The 20,556-nt window shown below is 48.8% G+C and overlaps 1 protein-coding gene across 2 annotated transcripts; it reads right to left on the reverse strand.

Annotated features, from left to right (window-relative positions):
- Positions 1-3,057: 3,057 nt before the first annotated feature.
- Positions 3,058-15,511, reverse strand: LOC123376928 (regulator of cell cycle RGCC-like). Of its 2 annotated transcripts, XM_045029210.1 has the most exons (6): positions 15,396-15,511; positions 9,439-9,594; positions 8,536-8,616; positions 6,740-6,802; positions 6,459-6,545; positions 3,058-4,619 (listed from the first exon to the last, which is right to left on the reverse strand). In XM_045029210.1, exons 1-5 carry the CDS (start codon positions 15,415-15,417, stop codon positions 6,502-6,504), a joined length of 366 nt encoding a protein of 121 aa, XP_044885145.1. In that variant the 5' UTR covers positions 15,418-15,511; the 3' UTR covers positions 3,058-4,619; positions 6,459-6,501. The 2 variants fall into 2 exon arrangements, with proteins under 2 accessions (XP_044885145.1, XP_044885146.1); XM_045029211.1 differs by lacking the exon at positions 6,459-6,545.
- Positions 15,512-20,556: the final 5,045 nt, after the last annotated feature.

Below are 20,556 nucleotides of genomic sequence, written 5' to 3' on the forward strand. Positions count from 1 at the left end.
TCTGATTCTTCTCCAGTTTATCCCACTGCCAGTTGGGAGGGTCTCCATTTAAGTCAATGAGTTACACTGGGTGAGAGGAGCTGTGAGAAGTGAATTGGGCCCCCGGATTCTCACTACAGGCCATTTTAAATGAGAGACAAGTCCCTTTCATTCAAGCTGTTGTGCAATGAAATAAAGAGAAGCAGGAGTTTAATGTGAACATGTTTATTCGGAGTCAGTCCGTATCCCAGCCATGTGGATATTGATGTATTCAGTGCCCCTTTTACCAGCCCCCAAAGTCTGAACAATTTGTTCTGTCAAATCATACTGTGATCACAACACGTCAGACCCCCTCGAGCCACGGAAATCTGGGGCTCAGCTGCAGCAAGAGGAACGAAGTGACCATTGAACCTTGTGAGGCAGCCCTCAGTGGCCTATAGCTGCCCCCCCCCACCGCAGCCTCATTGAGCATCCCTCAGTGGACTGGGGATGCCCTCAGTGTCCTGCAGAATGTCTTGGAGATCTGGCAGGGCCTGCTTGCTTCTCTGTCTCCTCCTCCCCACATCTCAGTGAGCAGCCCCCAGGAAAAAGCCCCATATCTCCCATCACTAGTGCAGTGCCCCACGCACCAAGGAGCCTCACTGAGCCATGCTAGCAGTGCCCTACCTGCCTAGTGGTGCCCCCCACTGCTCTGGGGTCCTTGCAGTGTTTCCCATGTGGTATTTAATGCAGGTGGATGCATCTTTGCCGAGACATCTGCTATGGCAATTGGCACTATAAACCTACACTGCCCAAAAATGTCCCTGGCAGGGAGTTGCAGCGCCCAGGGCAATTGACTCTGGCTCATGCTACAGGGCTAAAAATGGCAGTGTAGCCGTTCCTGCTCAGGCTACGGCCCAGGCTCGAAAGCTGGCAATGGGACTGGGTCTCAGAACATGGGCTCCACCCTTAGCAGGAGCATCTACACATTTTTAGATCTAACTATTTTTAGCCCTGCAGCATGAGCCCAATTCAGTGGTGCCAAGCTCTGAACCTGCCTGCCTGAGGGTGAGTATAGATGTACCCTTAGGCAGTCAGCTTCTGGGGCAGAACCCATCTGTGTGTTCTGTGTTTGTACAGCACCTAACGCCGTGGGGCCTGGTCCATGCCTGGGGCTCCTACAGGCTACAGTAGTACAAATAAATGATTTGCCAGGAGACACTCTGTTCTGTAAGCCAATGGACACCAAGCTGGGATCCAGGTTTAACCCCCCACCCAGCTCAAGGGCCAGAGCTACAGCTGATGTAAATCAGTAATGCGCCACTGAAGTCAGGGAAGCAAGTGCTGCCAACGTACACCTTTAAGGCAACTCAGGGTCTGGGGGTTTGGTTTGGGCTCATCCTCCTTTTAACAAAGACAAAGGTGGCAAGAAGCGAAGGAAGGTGACTCAGTCCTCTCAAGTAAGGTTTAAATTTGTGGGGGGTTAAAAGGGGAAGAACTAGACAAAGACTAAAACAGAGAACTGAAATGTGAGAAGTGGTCAGATCCCTTCCACGGCCCCTGAGAGAAAATGCTATTGTCCCCCCCGTGTCTTTGCTTTTCCCCAACTATCCGCAGCATCAGCACTCGTTCACATTTCTTCCAGTACCAAATCCAAGTTCAGCTCCCTCCAGAGTCCCCATGTTCCTAATATTTGATGATTAACATCAGTTTGGTTCCTTATAAATTGGTGCCGGCACTCTGCCCTTCCACTGATTATCTCCTCTGATCGTGTCAAGGTTTAGTGTCCTGTTCAGTATGCAACATTTGTTTAAAATCACCCTTAAAACACACACACAGCCAACCAGCTTGAGCCCAAGCACCGCCTGGTCGAACTCCTAGTGAAACTCAGCTGGTCCAAGCTGCAGAACTCCCACTAGCTCAGCTGTGAGATCAGAGCCACCCACTCCAAGGCACCAGCTGTAGGAGGCCTGACTTGAGCTGGCCAGCCTCCTAAACACAGGGTTCACACCTCCCCCACACCCACCCCTTCTCAGACACACGGACTCAAAACCATACACCCATTCATCTGTGCACAGCCTGTCCCACTCACTCCTCATCCTGTCCCTTGCAGTCTTACACTCCTGTTCTCCAATCTGATTCTTCACCCCACCGCCACATGGCCTGTCTACCTAGGAAAGTTTCTTGGCTTGTAAATCAGCAGTGAAGTTCTTGAAGCAGGCCTAGAGAACTCAGGTGCACAACACACGTTTTAGAAAGCTGACAAGGGCAGCACTCAGATTCACAGTAGCATAGGTGCTGTTTGGGTTTAATGGCCATTGCATGCTATCTTGTGTCACACGTTCTGAGGTCAGGCTGCTTGTGAACACTTAGGTGTGCCTCCAACGCCCTGTCCTGCTGCGGACATGCAAGTGCCTTTCTCTGGCTCATCAACCCAAACAGCTCTTTAAACTGCTTCCTCAAAGAGGCAGTGGTTAGCCAGAGACTAGCGGGGGGAACAGACCCCAGGAGGTGACAGCAGTTTGCAGAGGATCAGAGGTATTGTTTGAACCCCATATGTGGGCAAATGTATAAGAACCATAACATTGGGGTGTCATTTGATTTATTATTTAGGGGGTTGTATCTCAGGAAGCCCTTGGTGAAATGGACTCCGATTTGGACTGCTAACACTCCCCTGAAGCACGATAATTTTCAAGACCATCTGACTCAGCATGTCATTTTTGGAGCTTGTATAAAAAAAGAAAAGTCTCAGCCTCAACTATTACACAGTCACTGCTCCGCTGTAATAAAGAATCCAGGGGTCAGAGGATGCAGTCATTGCATGAAAGACACCATGCCCATTGAAGACTTTTTCCAAGCATCCTCGTTGCTTGGCTACTTCTGTCTGAATGCTGCGATATTTCTCAGGGTGACCCAAGGGTCAAACATAACCCATGTGGGAGAATCACTTAGCCCCAGCTCTCATCACAGATCCTTTGTCCATGGGGTTAGGTGCAATCCTATAACTACAAGATTACTTGAGTGCACAGCTCTGCGACTCCAGGAATGGGAAAGCCCTGGAGGCAGCATTCACAGAGCAAATCCACGCTGAGTGAAGGCTCCACAAAATCCTTTTATTCATAAAATACATGCACGTCTGTATAAAAATTTTAAGAATCATCCTTATTTTACAATATGTACAACAGAATACAAGCATTCATGGCAGAGGCACTTAGGGTCTGAAGACATCCAGTAAACAGCTGGGAATTTATGAGAAAGTAAGAACCATTGTCTGCTTATTTAGGCCAGTAGTTTTCAACCTTCTTTTCATTTGCAGACCCCTAAAAAATTTCAAATGGAGGTGTGAACCCTTTTGGAAATCATAGTTCATGGACCCCCAAGGGTTCATGGACTACTGGTTGAAAAACCTCTGATTTAGGCAATAACTATCTTCTTGAACCTGAAGAGAGACCTCATTGCACAGATCCTCACCTGGAGGTACTTTGACATTGCTTCATGGAAGTCAATGGAGAGATGTCAATTTATGGCAGCTGAAGATCTGGCTTGGCATCATTATTAAAGGTTATTTATTAGGCTTCAACAGCCTCCTTTGGTCAATATAGATCAACACAAAATTAAGTGTGGTCAACTGTAGAGCTGTGACCCAAATCCAAAGTTGAGGGATGTTCAGCTCTGGTGGTTTGCACAGTCCCATTATACCTTCTAGTGGAGATCCAGAGGGTTAGTATGGGTCTCCCTCTACTCTTAGACTACAATAAATGACAATCAATTGCTAGCCTAGCCCATCATAAACCTTTAGGGAAGGTGCTTAGAGCATGAGCAGACACTTAGCCAACTTTAAAATGGAGATACCGCCCTCCCCCCCCCCCCCCAATTGCTGCAGGTGGTATTTGCCAGTAGAGCTACCACTGATGCCAAAGAGAGCCCTGCAGTGTTAAAGTATTTCAGGAGGTTCATTCAGAGAAAAAAACCTTGTCCACAGGCCCAGGAAATACTGTACAATTTCTCAGAGAGGACCCTGATGGAGCTGGGAAATAAAAGGCTTCACCCTGCTTTCCTTCTCATCACAGATGGGACTCTGGACTCCAGGGGTAGCTTACCGTGGCTTACAATTCCAGCACCTGGAATTCTGCTTAGAGTAAAGATATCTCCTCAGAACGCTCCACCCAACCCCTTCCCCTCAGAGACAGGGAGACAATACATTGGGAAGAGGAGGAAGGAGTGCTGTGGGTAACAGCTGGAGAAATTTTGCCTTGAAAGTGGAAAGTTTTTGTGGTTAGTAGCCCACCAAATGCAGAAGGAAACACACCAAGGCCAGTACCTAAAAATAAAATCCCAACCCGCAGGTGCCCCACCCTGAGATGAATCAGTATTTGCTATTTATGCTGATTGTCTGAAGAGGGACAATCAAATGAGGCAGAAGGAAACCAGCCAGGATTCTGAGGCGTGATGGATTTGCACTTCAGGTCTGTCGTCGTTGCTGGACAGTTGCTCTGCAGATGGGAAGTGTGCCTGTATTATCCTTGCCCCATGGGGTATGAATTTGAGACCCTGCTCTTCCAGAGTAGAACATGAAAGGATGGGGTGGAACAGTGAGAAACATCTCAGATCTGCCATAACCTCTTCTCAGAACTCCAGGCCAGAGACAGCATCTCACATCTCTGCAGGGCAAAGAAAATGTATTGTTAGGCCACTGAACTCAGCCAATGCAAAGGAAACCCAAACCCTGTTTTGCCAGGCTGTGTGTGTAGTGGTTAAAGCAGGAGACTGGGAATCGGGCCTCCTGGATCTGGTTCTTGGCTCTGCTTGGGGTTAACAGCCAACATTTCAACATTGACCAACTGATTTTAGGTGCCAACTTGTGTTTCCCCCCCCACACCCTAGAAGTCACATTCAGGGGTTCTGAGCAGCAAAGGAACTCCAGGGGAGCTGCTCAGCACATCTGAAAAAACAGTCAGACCCTAACTGCCTTAAGCTGGGCACTAAAAAATGACTTTTGAAAGTTTGGGCCTTAATTGTGTCTCAGTCTCCCCATCTGTAAAGATGGAAACCAGCCATCCTGTAAAGTGCGTGGAGATGCCTGGGTGCCAGGTGCTGGAGGAGAGCAGCATTTTGTTATTACTCCCTCTCTCCCAAGTGAGCTGTTATGAATGGGAAAGGATTTGATTTGCAGCTTTTTACTCATTCTAGGAGAAGTGGGCCAGAGGTTGCGGTCAGTATCCCTGCATACGGAGGGCAGAAAAGGGCAAGAATTTCCCTTAGACAAAAATGAAGATAGAAACCCTCTCCCACCAGCATATGTAACCCCTCCCCAACCAGGTTTCATTAGCAGGGAGCAATGCAGCAGGCAAAGAGTTGCAGGAAAGATCTCTCACTCTGCTCAGCAAAGGCCAGTGTTACAGGCCCAGAGGTCAGTGTTTGTTCAATAGCAACCCAGCCCCAGCTTGCTGTCCTGTGCACCACAGATTATCCTATATGCTGGACATCCATACTGGTTTGATTTGTTTTAAGCGCAGCCGGCTGCTGGAGTGAGGGGAAATCCAGCCTGGGCCAGCTCTCTCTGGGGGGTTTCCTGCCAGCACCAGCACAGCACAAGACAAATGTAATCAGGAAGTGCTGTCATTTCCCCTCTCCTCTCAGGCTAGAGGGGGGCTGCAAGGAAGCAACAGGGGTGCAGAGCTTGGGCAGCAGCTTGCCAGGGCTGCCCTGAATACACTGGGCCAATGTAGTCCTGAATGATGGAGACTAGAATTTATCACGTGTGGCACGCCCAGCACTTCACCAATATCTGTCAGGCCCCTCAGCCACCTCCCTCAGGACAGGACAGGATCATCACCCTCACCTGACAGATGGGAAAGGGTGGTGCAGAGAGAGGAAAGGAGAGACTCACCCAAGGTCACCCCAGCAGCTGAGTGGAAGAGACTAGAATGGAATCCCAGCATGAAATCCTGGCTCCATTGAGGTCGGGGGAGTTTTGTCACTGACTCCAGTGGGGCCAGGATTTCACCTGAGATCTCCAGATTCCACTAGTGTTTAATGCTGGTGTTTCTAACAAGCTTAAGGGAGTTAGGTGCCCAGGTTTATTGATTTCATGGGAGCTGAGTGGTGCTTTAAGGCAGGGGTTCTCAAACTGGGGTCAGGACCCTTCAGAGGGTCAGGAGGGTTGTGAGCTGTCAGCCTCCACCCCAAACCCAGCTTTGTCTCCAGCATTTACAATGGTGTTAAATACATAAAAACGTGTTTTTAATTTACGGGGGCGAGGGGTGTCACACTCAGGCTTGCTGTGTGAAAGGGGTCATCAGTACAAAAGTTTGATAACTACTGCTCTAGGGGATTCAGGCACCTAACTCCCATTGAAATCCAACCCTTAAACACTAGATTACATTCCCCGCCATGGCTGCCTTGTGCCAGACTAACCCAGGAGGATACACTGTAGCCTAGTCACCACATTCCAGCCCAGGGGCTCTGCAACCCTGGAGGCAGCAGGCCAGAATTTACACCTGCCAGGTTTCCATGCTCTCTGTCAAGGTACAATTCCCAACGTTAGAGAAGAGAAGGATGCAGCCGCCACAGGACAGCCGGAGCTCCTGCAAGGGATGGCACAGTGTGGAGAACGGGGAGAGGCATTGTCAGACACAGTCATGCCTAGGGACAAATCGTCAGCCTGGATCAGTCGCCATAGTGCTATTGACTTCAGGGGAGCTGCACTGATGGCCAGCAGCAGAGGATCTAGCTTTCAGTGGTCACCAAAACATGGCAGAGATCAAGACTCCATACATACCCTCTAGCACTTTATCCAGATCCGCAATGAACTCCTCCAGCTCCTGTGTGTCCCCGAGCTTAGCTAACAGAGGAAAAAGATCCGTGGTCAGATGCTTGGCATGCCACACTCATCCCAGTGCAGGTCACAAAAGGGATTCTCCTCAGCTTCTTCTGCCCATGGCTGCTCAGGCCATGCTCTATTACTGCTTTCAGAACATCATCCATTGGCATGTCTTGTCACAAGGATTTGGAACATCTGGGATGTAGTTTATAGATTAGCCTGAGACTAGGTCTACACTATGAACTAGGGGTGTGATTCCCCGGCTTGTGTACACATACTGGTGCTCACTCCATGCAGCTGCAACAGCGGAGGCCCGGTAGCATGGGTAGCTGCAGCAGAGGTGGCTGAGCCCTGCCAAGTACATACCTGCTGTTTTAAGGTGGGTTTGCACTCAGCATGGCTCAGGCGTGCCTCCTCTGTTACTACCTGGGCTACCCAACTACCCTGCTCTTCATACGCATGCCAGCGCTCACTGAGCTAGGGTGAGCATGTGTACATGAGCCAGGGAATCGCATCCCTAGCTAGTAGTGTAGGCATAGCCTTCATGTGAAATCTAACTGGGTTGTGGGGTACTTCTGATGGCCAGTCTGGAGTACAAATGATTGTTCTGCCTGGCATTATTGCCCAGGTCCTTTGGAATGCCTTAAACCAAAGCACCGAAACTTCACAGTAAGGTGCATATACTGTGATCTATACTGATCACATCAGCCCTGCATGAACACTTATTAATCTCTCAAAGCCCTGCACTGTACACACTTGTTTTAGGGCAAAATGTGGGATGGATTTTTCTGGGGATAGTCTTTCCAAAGTCCTGACTAGGAATTGAAGAGCCTGAGGAATGATGGTGGTATCCCCAGAGACATCTGGGAGAGCATCAGACACCTAAGCCATGGTCCTTTTATTGTGGAGTGGAAGTGTGTGTAGGCGACTCTTCCTAATCTCTGAATCCTCATACAGATTCTGGTCTCATTTCTACAGGGGACACAGGATGTCACCCCAGAACAAGCCTTCTTAGAGGTCCTTCCGCAACCACTAGCCTGTATCCCCATTAGCACAACCAGTTCAGCCACTGAACCCAGCCAACATGCTTCTTGGGTTTAGGGTGGCCCAAAGGGGTGTCACCAGGACTGATGGGCTGAACTTAAGCGAAGGAAAATTCAGGTTGAATAGTAGGAGGAACTGACAGCTTAGAGGCAAGGTCCCCCTTCTCCTCTCACTTTCACTAGAGTGAGTAAGGAGTGACTCCATGCAAGTCAGTGGCGTTCTGATGTAGAAGGAAAAATCAGGGCTACAGACCCAAGTATTGCTCTTGTTCCTGTGCCATGCAAGGCACAGCTTCTGAGATCACCCTCTGCTGAGCCCTCTGTCAGTGCCAGGGCTGGGTGACCCTTTCAGTAACAAGGTTCTGGGCTGGGATCCATGAGTGCCGAATGGACCCATCAGATCTGATTCCAGCCTGGATCAGAAACATAGCTCGGTAACTTCACGCATGTTCTGCAATTCAGAGGGAGTCAACTCTACTCTATTCCTCACAGAACATACCCCGCTAGCCAAGATTCCCACATAAAAACATGGATGCGCTGCGGTTACTGATCTGAATGCACCTTACCTTTAATGCATTCAATTTCTCTAGGGCCACTGCTGAGGGAATGGGCTCAGATCCTGGATACTTCTACTATGAGGGTTCTTTAAATAGAATTCCCCAGAGTACCCCGTGAAGAGAACTTTTTGATGGAGATCTGTCCTGGTCTTACCTTTGGAGTTAGCAATGCTGGCCGACGTGTTGAGATCTTCCTCACTGGAGTTTAAACTGCTCCCCGGAGACGTGCTGGTACCTGCAGACAGAATGAGATCAGTCACTGCACCGAGGCATCATCTAGCTCCAAGGGCCACAGGGGCATTATAAATATGCCAGCAGGGGACAGGGGCCAACATGGTGAAACATGGATTCCCAAATCTATCTGCTGGGTCCCACTTTCTGCCAGCTGAGCTGCTGAACTGCACCACTCTTGCTACAAGTCCCAGCTGCAAAAGTGAATAATGCTCTTTTACCAGCCCAGCAGGGGCCAAATTCAATCTAATGGGATCCTCTGCAGTCTGGGTGTGATGGTGAAACACAGCGATCTGGAACTTCACTGGGATTATCACAGGCACATGGGGGCAGAGAAAGATCAGAGAAGTGGGTTTTGGCCCAAGACCCTGGTATGTTATGCAGCAGTGAAGCCATTAAATCCCCTCGCAAGGGGGATACAATGCAGAGGCTGACAAACCCTTGACTTTAAAGATGCGCCTGTCAGGCACACAGATCTCACAGCCCCTCAGAGTAAGCACAGATGCTACCTAATAAAGCCTTAGAGGGAAGAGACCCATGAATGTGTGGCCAACATGGGGATGCTCAAAGATGGAATGACCTGGAAGTTGAATCACTGAACAAAACGGAGGTGCAGCCACAGACAGTTGGGGAGGTAAAATTGCCGGAGCCCTGCAGCCACATTCAAGGGATCTCCAGCAAGACAGCCAGCGGTTGGGTGGGGAATGGAGGAGGCAGACAAGTTCCCCTCATCTCTCCCAGTGGGTTTTCGCCAGTGATGCAACACCCCACCCCGGGTGAGCACCATGACTCCTTTTATTCTGCACCAACAACCCCCAAAACTCACTTTCTAGCTCATCGATGCCGCTGTCATAGACACTGGGGAGAGTCCTTCTCTTCAGCTCCTCCAGGTGCTGCTCATACTGACAAACTTCACCTTTGTCAAAGTCTTCAATCACCTCGTCGAACTCCCTCAGGAGGTCATTGAGGTCATCTGGCAGCACTGAAGATTCAACAGATCAGCCCAGTGAATCATTCGGAGGCAACACGCACCCCCCCCTCTCTCGGAGTGCTTCTGGGCAGGGTGGGAAGGAGGATCAGGATATCAGAAAGAGAGAGAAATTATGGGGCAAAGGAGGAAAGAGGTTTGCTATGAAGCTTGGAAATCAGATGACATGGGGAGAAGACAGGGTGGTAGGACATGGGTGGTAGGAGCTGCATGGGAGAAGGCTCTTGCACCAACAGTGGCCAGATTTTGGGGAAGAACTGGGAATTCAGTGCACTGAGCAGAGCAGATAGACTAGGAGCCTAAAGTCAGTGACATTATCCTAGTGTAGAGCCCATGTGAAAGTGAGTAGAGTCAGGCCCTGGATCTGAGTAAGGGGGAGGGACTAGAAAAGCAACTTTGAACTGATCCATAGAGCAGAAGAGTGTTCCCATAGGATGGCCACCTTTAGCCACATACATAATGGAACACAGGAGGAGCTGCTGCCTGAGTGTGCCTTTATCTACCCCCAGCATTCCCCGCCATGGACACCCCAGCAGCCAATCCCAGTTATGATCTCAGCATCGTGGGTCAGATATGACCATCAACCCCTTGCTCTCAATTATCCCTGTGATTGACTGGCCAACATGTCCTGATCAGCCAATGGCTGTGCAGCCACTCATTTGCAATAGTGCTCATGAGTGTGACCTGAGGACACAAGGGCTCTATCTACAGAATAGTTGAAACTATGTCAGCAACAGTGCAGATGCAGTTGTGCAGCAGAAAGTCTGAGATAGACCCTGGGCCTGACTCTGATCTCATTTACTGCTTTACCCCAGTGTATGTCACCAATTTCAACAGTTACTCCCAGTTTACACCAACGTGAGATTGGAATTAGATCACACCAGTTCATTGGATTCCTCTGAGTGGTTTTTAATGGGCATGGGAGAAGGGAGGGGGAAAAACCAAGGGATGTAAATTTGTAGAGGAAACTTTGTCAGGATTTTAAAGGATCCCTGTATTTATTCCTGGGGAGCCGAGTGAGTTTCCAGAACCAGCCCTCCATCAACGTGCAAATCAAGCAATATAAATACAATTGGCAGAGTCTCCTCTATAATTTGACTTCCTTGTTGCGAAGCTAGGAGCTGGGACTGTAAACTTTGGCAATTCTGTAGGAGAAAAACCAACATATGAAAAGCAGCAGGGAGTGCTGGGAAAGTTGTATGGTCATCCCAGCCTAGGGGCAGAGCAACAGATGCACTCCAGGATGTGTCTGAGCAGACCCCAAGCCACCAGCTTCAGTAACGGGACAGACAACTCTTCCCCACCCCTCACAGAACTTTTTCAGCCTCACTCCACCCAACTGCTATGGGCATCAGCCTTCTGGCTAAGGAGGGCTGTAAGAGAACCAGCAATTCTAGCCAGCTAAGGAGCAGCAGGGTCGCTGATGCATGGTGCAAGATTCTTCTTCCCCCTTGAGGAGTGAGCATGTTGCTTCTGCAGCTCCACCAGCAAGAATGTGCCAAATGCAGCTGGGAGCAAATAAGAGCTACTTCCACAGACTTCAGTGGACATCCCCAGGGCCGCCCAGAGGATTCCGGGGGCCTGGGGTCTTCGGCGGCGGGGGGCCCTTCCCTTTCCAGGACCCGCCGCCGAAGTGCCCCGAAGACCCGCGGTGGGCCCCCCGCCGCCGAAGTGCAGCCCGGTCTTCGGCGGTAATTCGGCAGCGGGGGGCCCCCACTGCGGGTCTTCGGGGCACTTCGGCAGCGGGTCCCTGAACGGAAGGTCCCCCCCGCCACCGAATTACCGCCGAAGACCGGGCTGCACTTCGGCGGCAGGTCCCGCTTTGGCGGTAATTTGCCAATGGGGGGTCCTTCCGCTCCGGGGCAGAAGGACCCCCCGCCGGCGAAGACCGGGAGCAGAAGCTCCTGGGCCCGGCCCCGCAAGAGTTTTTGGGGCCCCCCGGAGCGAGTGAAGGACCCGCTCCAGGGGCCCCGAAAAACTCTTGTGGGGGCCCCTGTGGGGTCCGGGGCAAATTGCCCCTCTTGCCCCCCCCCCTCCGGGCAGCCCTGGACATCCCACCAGCTGGTTCATCAGCACTTTGTGTCTGGTTGTGACAATTAGTTTGGCTACAAGTCACATCACCACTGACTTTGACCCATTGAGCCAAAGTCCTTCCTGGTTTAACTCCATTGCCTTCAGGAGAGTTACAGCAGGGAGGACACTAACCCACTGCCATTTTTCCCCAATGCAGCTGGCCTTGGGGGAAAAAAAAAAAAAAAAAAAAAACCTTACAGAGTAGCCTTGGAGTGTAATAAAGAAGCAACATTACAAACTTGCAGAAAGAAGAGCTGAGCGGATGCACCACAGGATTGCAAGAGAGGCCACTCTTCAGCGCATTTACAGACCACTGCTCTACACTACACAGAGCCAGATTCTGCTCTCCCTGAGAGTGGGGTAAGTCAGGAGTCCCTCCACTGGGAAGCTGGTGTGTGAGCAGAAACAAGCCTGTCAGCTGGGTCTCTCTAGCCACCTATATATAGGCCCATCACCATAGTAGCTGGCTGGCTCACAAACATTAAGAGGCCAGATCCTCAACTGCTGGAAACCTATGTAGCTAATTGCTCACTGGGCACTTTGCAGAGAGAGCTTAAAGTAAGATCTTAGCTTCAAAGAGTTTACAATATAAACATTTGCTCTGATCTCTGAAAGACTATTGAAAGCTTCTTCTGTTCACACGCACTCCCTCCTCAACTCACAATAGAATGTGTTTATGGGACCCAAAGGTTTTGATGCAAGCCAACTTGAGCAAGGAAAAGCTTGTCATGATTAGGTTTTGTATGGAATACATTCTCCTCTGAGTTGGAGACCCCCTGCAATACTCATGAAGATTAGGGCAAGTTTAAGATGGAAAGCCATCCTGCTCCTTTATCCATCAACCAACCTTCTTGCTTTGCTGGCTTCAAGTCAGGGGTGGCTCTAGCTTTTTTTCCCCTGTCGCAAGCACGGCAGGCGGGCTGCCTTCGGGACTGGCGGACCTCCTGCAGGCAAGCCACCGAAGGCCGCCTGACTGCCGCCCTCACAGCGACTGGCAGAGCGCCCCACCCCCCGCAGCTTGCCACCCCAGGCACATGCTTGGAGCACTGGTGCCTGGAGCTGCCGCTACTTCAAGTTCAATCACATCCTTAGCATCACATACAAGAGCCTATTGTCTGTGTGCTCATTTCCTCTGAGGTTTTCTTGACAGACTTTTTTTTTGTAAATATAGACACCCTTCTGAACTGTATGAGAACTGACGTTCTCAACTGAAATGGATCCTGGTGAGCTACTGAGATCCACAAGCTGGGTTCTGATTTCATCTATGCTGGGGTAAATTAGGTTTAATTCCACTGAGTTACTCTGGATTTAGCTTAGCTGGGATCCAGCCCTATCTTTGTAAATTCATGGCTATTTATTTAGAGTACCACTGGAAGCTCTCAACGATCACCCACGAATAACAACTTTCAGAAAGATCAGAAAATTCTCCTCCTGCATTTACAGCTTAAAATTAAAACCACTTACAAAAAACACAAGCACAGACAAGATAATCGAGAATGTAATGAAGCCTGACTTGTGTGTGGGTGTGCACGGGCATGTGCACGTGTGTGCACATGAGTGAGAGATAACGGTTACTGCCCCGATCCTCGTGCCGTTTCAAGAATGAGGCTAACGGTACACAGGTTATCTGCAGATGGCAGGAAACATACACAATGCAACTTCTATAGACCAGCAACTGTTTTTAGTTAGAGTATGGCAAGAGGAGGTAGAATTGTGCTGCAAGAGCGCCTGCTGAGTGACATATCTTGGCTCTCTGAGAGTCCCTAATAAATAACTTGTTTTGTGGTTCTCACCACAGTTTAGAGGGGGAAACCTTTAGAATATTTCCCTAGTCTTCAGTAAAGCAGTCTACTTTTTTTCCTTCCATTGTACAACATGTATTTACTCTTCTGGGCAGAAATGCAATGCAGATAGGCTTCATGGGGAGAAAGCTGCCGAAGAGAAGTTGCTGCTTGGAATAATTAATGGCTAGTAAACAGTTTACAGGAGCATGATCCCAAGATGGGTTTTTTCCCCCCCACAGTCTTGGAAGGAATCAGGGTTAACAGCTGACTTGCCTGCCCATGAGAGAGGAGCTATGGGCTTTGTGGTTCAATGAGGCAGCCGCTGCTCTGTACCCTTTAAGTCTGGGAGCTGGAGCTGCCGCTCACTATCAGTACACTATCAAGAAAAAAAAATTGGGGGAGGGGGGATTTTAATCAAAATGTGGCTGTGTATGGATACGGCTCCCTGCATGCAGGGACACAAATCCACAAGAGCTACTACCCATCCTTTAACATTCATGAGGAGGAGAAGAAGGAAGAAGTATAACAACACAGTCCGATCCTGAAACCCTTAATCCATTGAAGCCAATCAATGAGCTGAGGATCAGGCCACAAAATTCTATCCAAAGGGTGAAAACAGTTCCACATAGAAGTTTGCTCTTATGAAACGTTAAGTTACAGTGAGTTATAATCCAGAAAATAGCTACACTAGCTTCGTGGAACAGCATAACAACGAGGAGTCCTTGTGGCACCTTAGAGACTAACATTTATTTGGGCATGAGCTTTTGAGGGCTAAAACCCACTTCATCAGATGCATGGAGTGGAAAATGCAGCCTGCCTACTGTATTTTCCACTCCATGCATCTGATGAAGTGGGTTTTAGCCCTCAAAAGCTCATGCCCAAATAAATGTTAGTCTCTAAGGTGCCACAAGGACTCCTCATTATTTTAGTTGATTTTTTGTTCACATTGTTACTATTTCAATAAGAGAAAAGGAATGTCTCTTCATGACAAACTGTGACCTGGACATTTATTTATTTCTTCCTTCCTTTTGAAATTTGGTCTGAAGTGCATTTGTTTTCTGGGGCTGAGAGATGCTGGGAGGATACTGTTGCAAGATCATAAAGATCAGAGAGATATATTTTAGTTGCTGTGTGATGATTTATATGAATTATTGGGAGAAGAGTCTATGTGTAACTTCATTTTTAAAATAGCTCAAGGATTACTTAAGGCAAAGGGTAGGCACTCCTTTTTCATTGACTGTGTACAAAAACTAAAAGTAAATACACATACAACATGTATATCTAAGATAACACCTTTCCCTCTTTAGTATGAATGAAGAGCTGAAAGAACAAGCTCATTGTAATTGGTTTAAAAATAAAGCAGCAAGTCTCTGGCATTTTATCTCTGATCAGGTTTTAGGTTAAGGGCAAATAATCAAAAATACACACAGCATATTGGATTTTTTAAAATAGCATGTGGAAATAATTCTTGGATATGAATTGTTTTCAAGAAAACCTTTTTTCAGTTATTTAACACTATTTATGATGCTTTATTGTGATTTTTTTTAAAAAAAATCTATAGCAACAAATTATATTGAATAGAGAGAAGTTCTATAAAACGAGGATGAAGGGAGATCTTTTAAAAATACAAATACACTAAACAATTATTTCTCCCCACTAAGATCAGAGGTAGTGATGCAGCCAATTCATACTATAGCATTCAAACCGATGCACCAACCTCTTCGATATGATCGCTTTTTAAAAATTGGATTTTCTAAGGATGACGTGCAAGGTTAAACATATAAAGCGCTACGAGGTTTTTAACAAACAGCCAGAAAAGGTCAGTAAGAGTTTTCAAATACATTAATGAATAGAAACATTTGCATTTCAGTGATCAAATATAATTGTAAAAACTCACAGTAGAAGGGGGAAGTTAATACAGAAGAAGGCAGCACTAACCTGCATTGTTCACGTTCTCCATGATCAGCTGAAAAACCGCTCTTCTCTTCTGCGGAGAAAGACAATAGATCACAATATGAAACTGACTAAATTCTAAAAGCTATTTTCACACAGGCGCGGCAAGTTTTGTGCTTTCGGCCACGCCCCCTCCTTCGCTCTAAACCAATCAGAGGGCCGCTCGCGGGGGCACGCCTACCAAACCCCAGCAGGCTGTCAAGAAGCGGCGGCTGAAAGAAGGGGGGTTTCTGTGAATGGAGTGGAACGTGTGTCCCGGAAAGAACGCCGTACGTCGGGCTGGAAAACGATACCCTCCGCGGCACCGAGCGATCGCTTAGGATCCTGCAGACGGGGCCCGTGCAGGGCACCCTGGGGGTTATAGATCGGAGGCCTAGGAGTATTTAACCCGGGGTGTGGAGGAATTTGCAGAAGAGAATAAAGTCCTGGAGGGCGTGGGGTGTGGCAGAAAGGATGAAAACCTTGGTGACTCGGTAGTGGGGGTTGCAGAAAGGGCTAAAATCAGGGCGGGTGTCTGGGTGTAATAATACCTTGGTGAGGCAGTGCTGTGTCGGGGGGGGTATTAGGAAAAGGCAGAGCCATTATTGGCGGTGATTCGCAGGGAATCTAGACAGAGCGAGGATGAAGCATTTACGAGAGGGAGGGAGGGAAAGAAAGGTGTCCAGGACTGTGTGCAAGGGATAGGAGAATAAAATGTGTGCATGCAGGTGTGCACGCAAGAGAAAGAGTGCTCAGTCGGACTTGGGGTGGTAGCAGAGGGAATGGATATATCGCTTAATGGTATGTGGAGGCATCTGAGGGCAGGAGCTGGGGGATGGGCCCTTGTCAGCATTACACAGCGTGGACAAGTCTTGAAAAGTACCCAAAATGTGTTACATCCTCCTACAGTTGAGAGCCCTTGTAAAGAGGGCTTAAAGTGTTCTGGGCAGAAATGATTTCGCGCTATTCAGAGAGGTGAGGAGGTGGGGGACTTCACCAGTCAGTAAAATACCCTTTTCTCAGTGCCTTCTTCCCTCCCAAGACTCCAATTCATAATGTCAAAAACAAACTAAAAAGCAAAACCACCTGCCAAAGAGCTTACTTCGGTAGGTTTCATGTTTCCCGTAGTTCTTATTTCTACCAGTAAATCCCAAATTGTTCTGTTTGAAAACACTGACTTCCTTCCAGAGCCGGCTCTAACTTTTTTGCCGCCCCAAGCAAAAAAAAAGAGCCCCGCCGTAACACCTCCCCTGAGTGCTGCACCACCCTGCCGCCCTGCCGCAACACCCCCCCCGAGCACCGCCCTGCCGAAACACCCCCCCCAGAGCACCGCCCTGCCGAAACACCCCCCCCCCCGGAGCACCGCCCTGCCGAAACACCCCCCCCCCCAGTGCCGTCCTGCCGAAACACACACCCTCCCCCCCCAGGAGTGCCACGCCACACTGCTGAAACAAAAACAACAACAAAAAAAACCCTCGAGCACCGTCCCGCCAAACCAAACAAACAAAAACCTGAGTGCCCCCTGCCACCCCAAGATTGGCCACCCCTTACAATGTGCTGCCCCAAGCACGTGCTTGCTCAGCTGGTGCCTAGAGCAGGTCCTGCTTCCTTCCATGTCTGTTCCTTGAGGGTGTTAGTCCACAATTAAGACACAGATCAGAGTATTTAGGATAAATTCATAATCTGATTACATGAGCTGTAACTTCTGCTGGTACAATGCTATGTATTTCTTCTAATTAAATCAAACTAAAAAATTCAGGACAAATGGGAGCGGGGGGAGATGCAAAGAAAAACAAAATCACTCAGTTTCTAAGTGGAAACTTGCCATTAATGTCACTGAGGACTAAGGGTCTGGCTTGATCTGGAAAAAACGGAACCTGCATTTTAAAATGACATGCTTGGTGTGCCTTGATTTTAAGGTGACCCGTCTCAGCATTCGGATTTTCAGAAGATGAGTGCCCAGCTCTGCCTGCAAATCAGGCTCTTTAAAGTCCCTCCAATTGGGCACCCAAAAATCACTAGCAATTTTTGAAAATATAGGCCCTGGTTTGTATTTAGCAAAGACAAGAAAGTCTGAAACCCACACACGATGGGCTTGTCTACATGGGGAAGCTATTGCAAAATAAGCAAGGGTGTGAATTTAAAGAGCAATAACTTTTCCACATTAGTTATTCCAGGCTATTTCTCTGTGTAGACAAGCCCTTAACATAAATGGTGAAACATGTCCTGAAATCTACCCTGCTCCTGCAATCAGTTACACATGAGTAGATATTTGTGCCCACACAGAGCTCTATGCATGCACAAGTGATTGCAACACAGATCTAAATTCAGGATCAAGGTCTTAACCATATGGGTGCTGAGTGAGTGACCTCAACACCCCCAGTGCTCAGCACTGAGCAGAACTTAGTCCTAAGAACACACCAGCTGGTTCAAAAAATTTAAAAACTCTGTTGGCAAAGTGGAGAAAGCCTGTAAGCTCTGCAAGTCAAATAGAGCCCTAAAGTTGTGCTGATGACACCAGAGAATTTGTTAGCTCCATGAGCTGAACAGCTACAGAGATGGGAGTCTATATGTATGTATGTCCGCAAGACTGGGAGCTCCATATTTTTCTTCTTTAAAGAAACAAAAAAACCTAATAAATCAAGCTAGTGTTTATGCAGCACTGGGTTACAGAGTTAAAATCACACAATGAAGGCACCTGATTCTCCATTGCTTCACTTTTATGCTGACATAACTCCATTACTTTCAATGCAGTACCACTGGCAATGTTGCCAGCTGCGATGATTTGATCTCAAGTCTCGTGGTACCTAGTGTTTTGCTTCACACCCTAGCAGCTGGAGTCATCTGATGGCAGAAGAATCTCAGCTTCCATTTAAAAAGCTGTTGTTGTGGAGAAAAGCTTGAAAATGCACTCTGAAGACTCAGAAGCCAGAAAGCAAGGAAAAAGAACCAAAAAGTTAATTTTTTAGAAAAGAAATCTTGTGATTTTTAAGCCAGTTTTATTATTTTTGGGGGGGCTGACTCTTCATTTTTTGAATATTTGGGGTTGGCCTTCCTGCTCTGGTGTAATGTAGAGCAGCATGATGAGATGCCAAGAGATGGAAAATGCAAGCTCCCAACATGCGGATGTTTCACATATGCTCTTTTCTATTCCTGCTGGTTACTCTTGCTGCTGCAGAATGCACAGAGCATGTGCAATGCAGGTGAGCACCAGGTGCTGCTGGCTTAGGGCTTTTGTAGTTCCTGGCTATCTGTAATTTTGCTGTGCAGCCTCACAGCTGCCTTCACACAGGTCTTTGGCTCCCATCCGGAGAGACGAGCGCATGCTGACCTCACCGGGAGAGGAAGAAGATGAGCTCGAGTTAGTCCTAGGCTCAGTCAGAAGAGCCGTTGTAGCAATTCAATCCCCTCCAGATTGTGTGCAGGTCCTAGTGGATCATGGGACATTGACAATACAGAGTACACCCAGATTGGCAGCCTCAGCAGAGAGACCAAGGACAGAATGGGCCATGGAGACCACTGAACTCTTGTCTCAAATCAACAGGCCCCACATTGCTGCTGAGGCACATTGGTGTGGGGGAAGCTTGGCTGTCTGCTGACCCTGTTTGGTGTTTAAACTGCAACAGTGTCTACAATGTGCTGGGCGGAGCCCCTGCCCACCAACCTTACAGTGGGAAGAGACAAAGGAGGTGGGATTGAGATATAACAAATAGAAGAGGTTCAGGGGGGATAATTGGCATGAGTGGTGACTCGCACAGCGGCCTGAGGCTAGCCAAGGGGCATGTGTGGTGACTGGCACAGGGGCCTGGGGCCAGCTGAATGACACAAATGGTGACTGGCACAGAGGCCTGGGGCCTGCCCCCCCCCCAGAAGCGGCGCCAGAGTTTCTGGCACCCTAGGCAGAATTCGGGGGGTGGCATTTTGTGCACTCCTCGCGGGGCGCGCGGGAGCTTCCGGTTCCACTCCCATCGCGCCGTCGAAGAAGGACCCTCCACCGAAATGCTACAGGCGACAGCGGCAGTCATTGAGCTGCTCAATTGCCTGCCGCTGTTTTCCGCGGCATGTCGGCAGAAGGTCCTTCTTCGGCGGTGTGATGGGAGTGGAACCGGAAGCTCCCGCGTGCCCCGTGGGGAGCGCACAAAATACTGCCCCCCGAATCCTGGCGCCCTAGGCGACCGCCTAGGGTCGCCTAATGGAAGCTCCGGCCCTGGTCCCCCCTCATTGGATATTTGCCGCATCAAATCCTGACTGTAGAGGCTGAGTTTTATGAAGACCCAGGAAAGAAGTGAAAGGGGTTGTTTGCCCCTTTACAAGCCTATTAATTGTAATATTTATAGAGCACCTTTCATTTGGAAGGATCCCAAAGTGATTTACATGCTGTATACAGGGCCAGCTCCAAGCACCAGCATTCCAAGCTGGTGCTTGGGGCGGCATTCTGCAAGGGGCGGCAGTCCCTGTTGTTTTGTCCCCTAGCAGTGCACTGAATTGCTGCCACAGATGGCGGGGGCAGTCCGTGCGCCGTTAGGCGCGTTTCCACGGTGAGGGCAATTCAGCGGCAGCTTCTATGTTTAGCAGTCCGGGGCGGCTTCAGCTAAACATAGAAGCTGCCGCTGAATTGCTGCCACCGTGGAAACGCACCTGCCACCGTAAGGGCACACAGACTGCCCCCACCGTCTGTGGCAGCAATTCAGTGCACTGCTTGGGGCGGCGAAAACTGTAGAGCTGGCCCTGGCTATATATGTAGGGATTACTCACTCAGCTCTTAAGTGCAGCACCCTCTGGGGTGCAGTGCAGCAGCTGACATAACTCCATTACTTTCCATGCAGTACCACTGGCAGTGTTTCCAGCTGCAATGATTTGCCAGAAGCACTAAGCAACAGTTTTCAGGAAGGAAAGGGACGAATTTGGACATTAGGAAAAACGTCCTAACTGTCAGGGTGGTTAAGAACTGGAATAAATTACCTAGGGAGGTTGTGGAATCTCCATCATTGTGGATTTTTAAAAGCAGGTTGGACAAACACCTGTCAGGGATGGTCTAGATAATACTTAGTCCTGCCTTGAGTGCAGGGGCTTGGACTAAATGACCTCTCAAGGTCCCTTCCAGTTCTGTGATTAGATCTCTGATTGAAATGACATGGGGATGTCCACACAGACATGTTCCACAAGA

This window comes from Mauremys mutica, chromosome 9, assembly GCF_020497125.1.
Source record: "Mauremys mutica isolate MM-2020 ecotype Southern chromosome 9, ASM2049712v1, whole genome shotgun sequence".
NCBI classification, from domain to species: domain Eukaryota; kingdom Metazoa; phylum Chordata; order Testudines; family Geoemydidae; genus Mauremys; species Mauremys mutica.

Excerpts from the sequence above, each read along its gene's own strand:
- LOC123376928 (XM_045029210.1), bottom strand. The coding sequence starts at position 15,417 with ATGGAGAACGTGAACAATGCAG. Across the intron at positions 8,617-9,438 it reads CGGCATCGATGAGCTAGAAA|GTACCAGCACGTCTCCGGGG; the intron begins GTGAGTTTTGGG and ends TTCTGTCTGCAG. Across the intron at positions 6,546-6,739 it reads TCTGGATAAAGTGCTAGAGG|GAGCTCCGGCTGTCCTGTGG; the intron begins GTATGTATGGAG and ends CATCCCTTGCAG.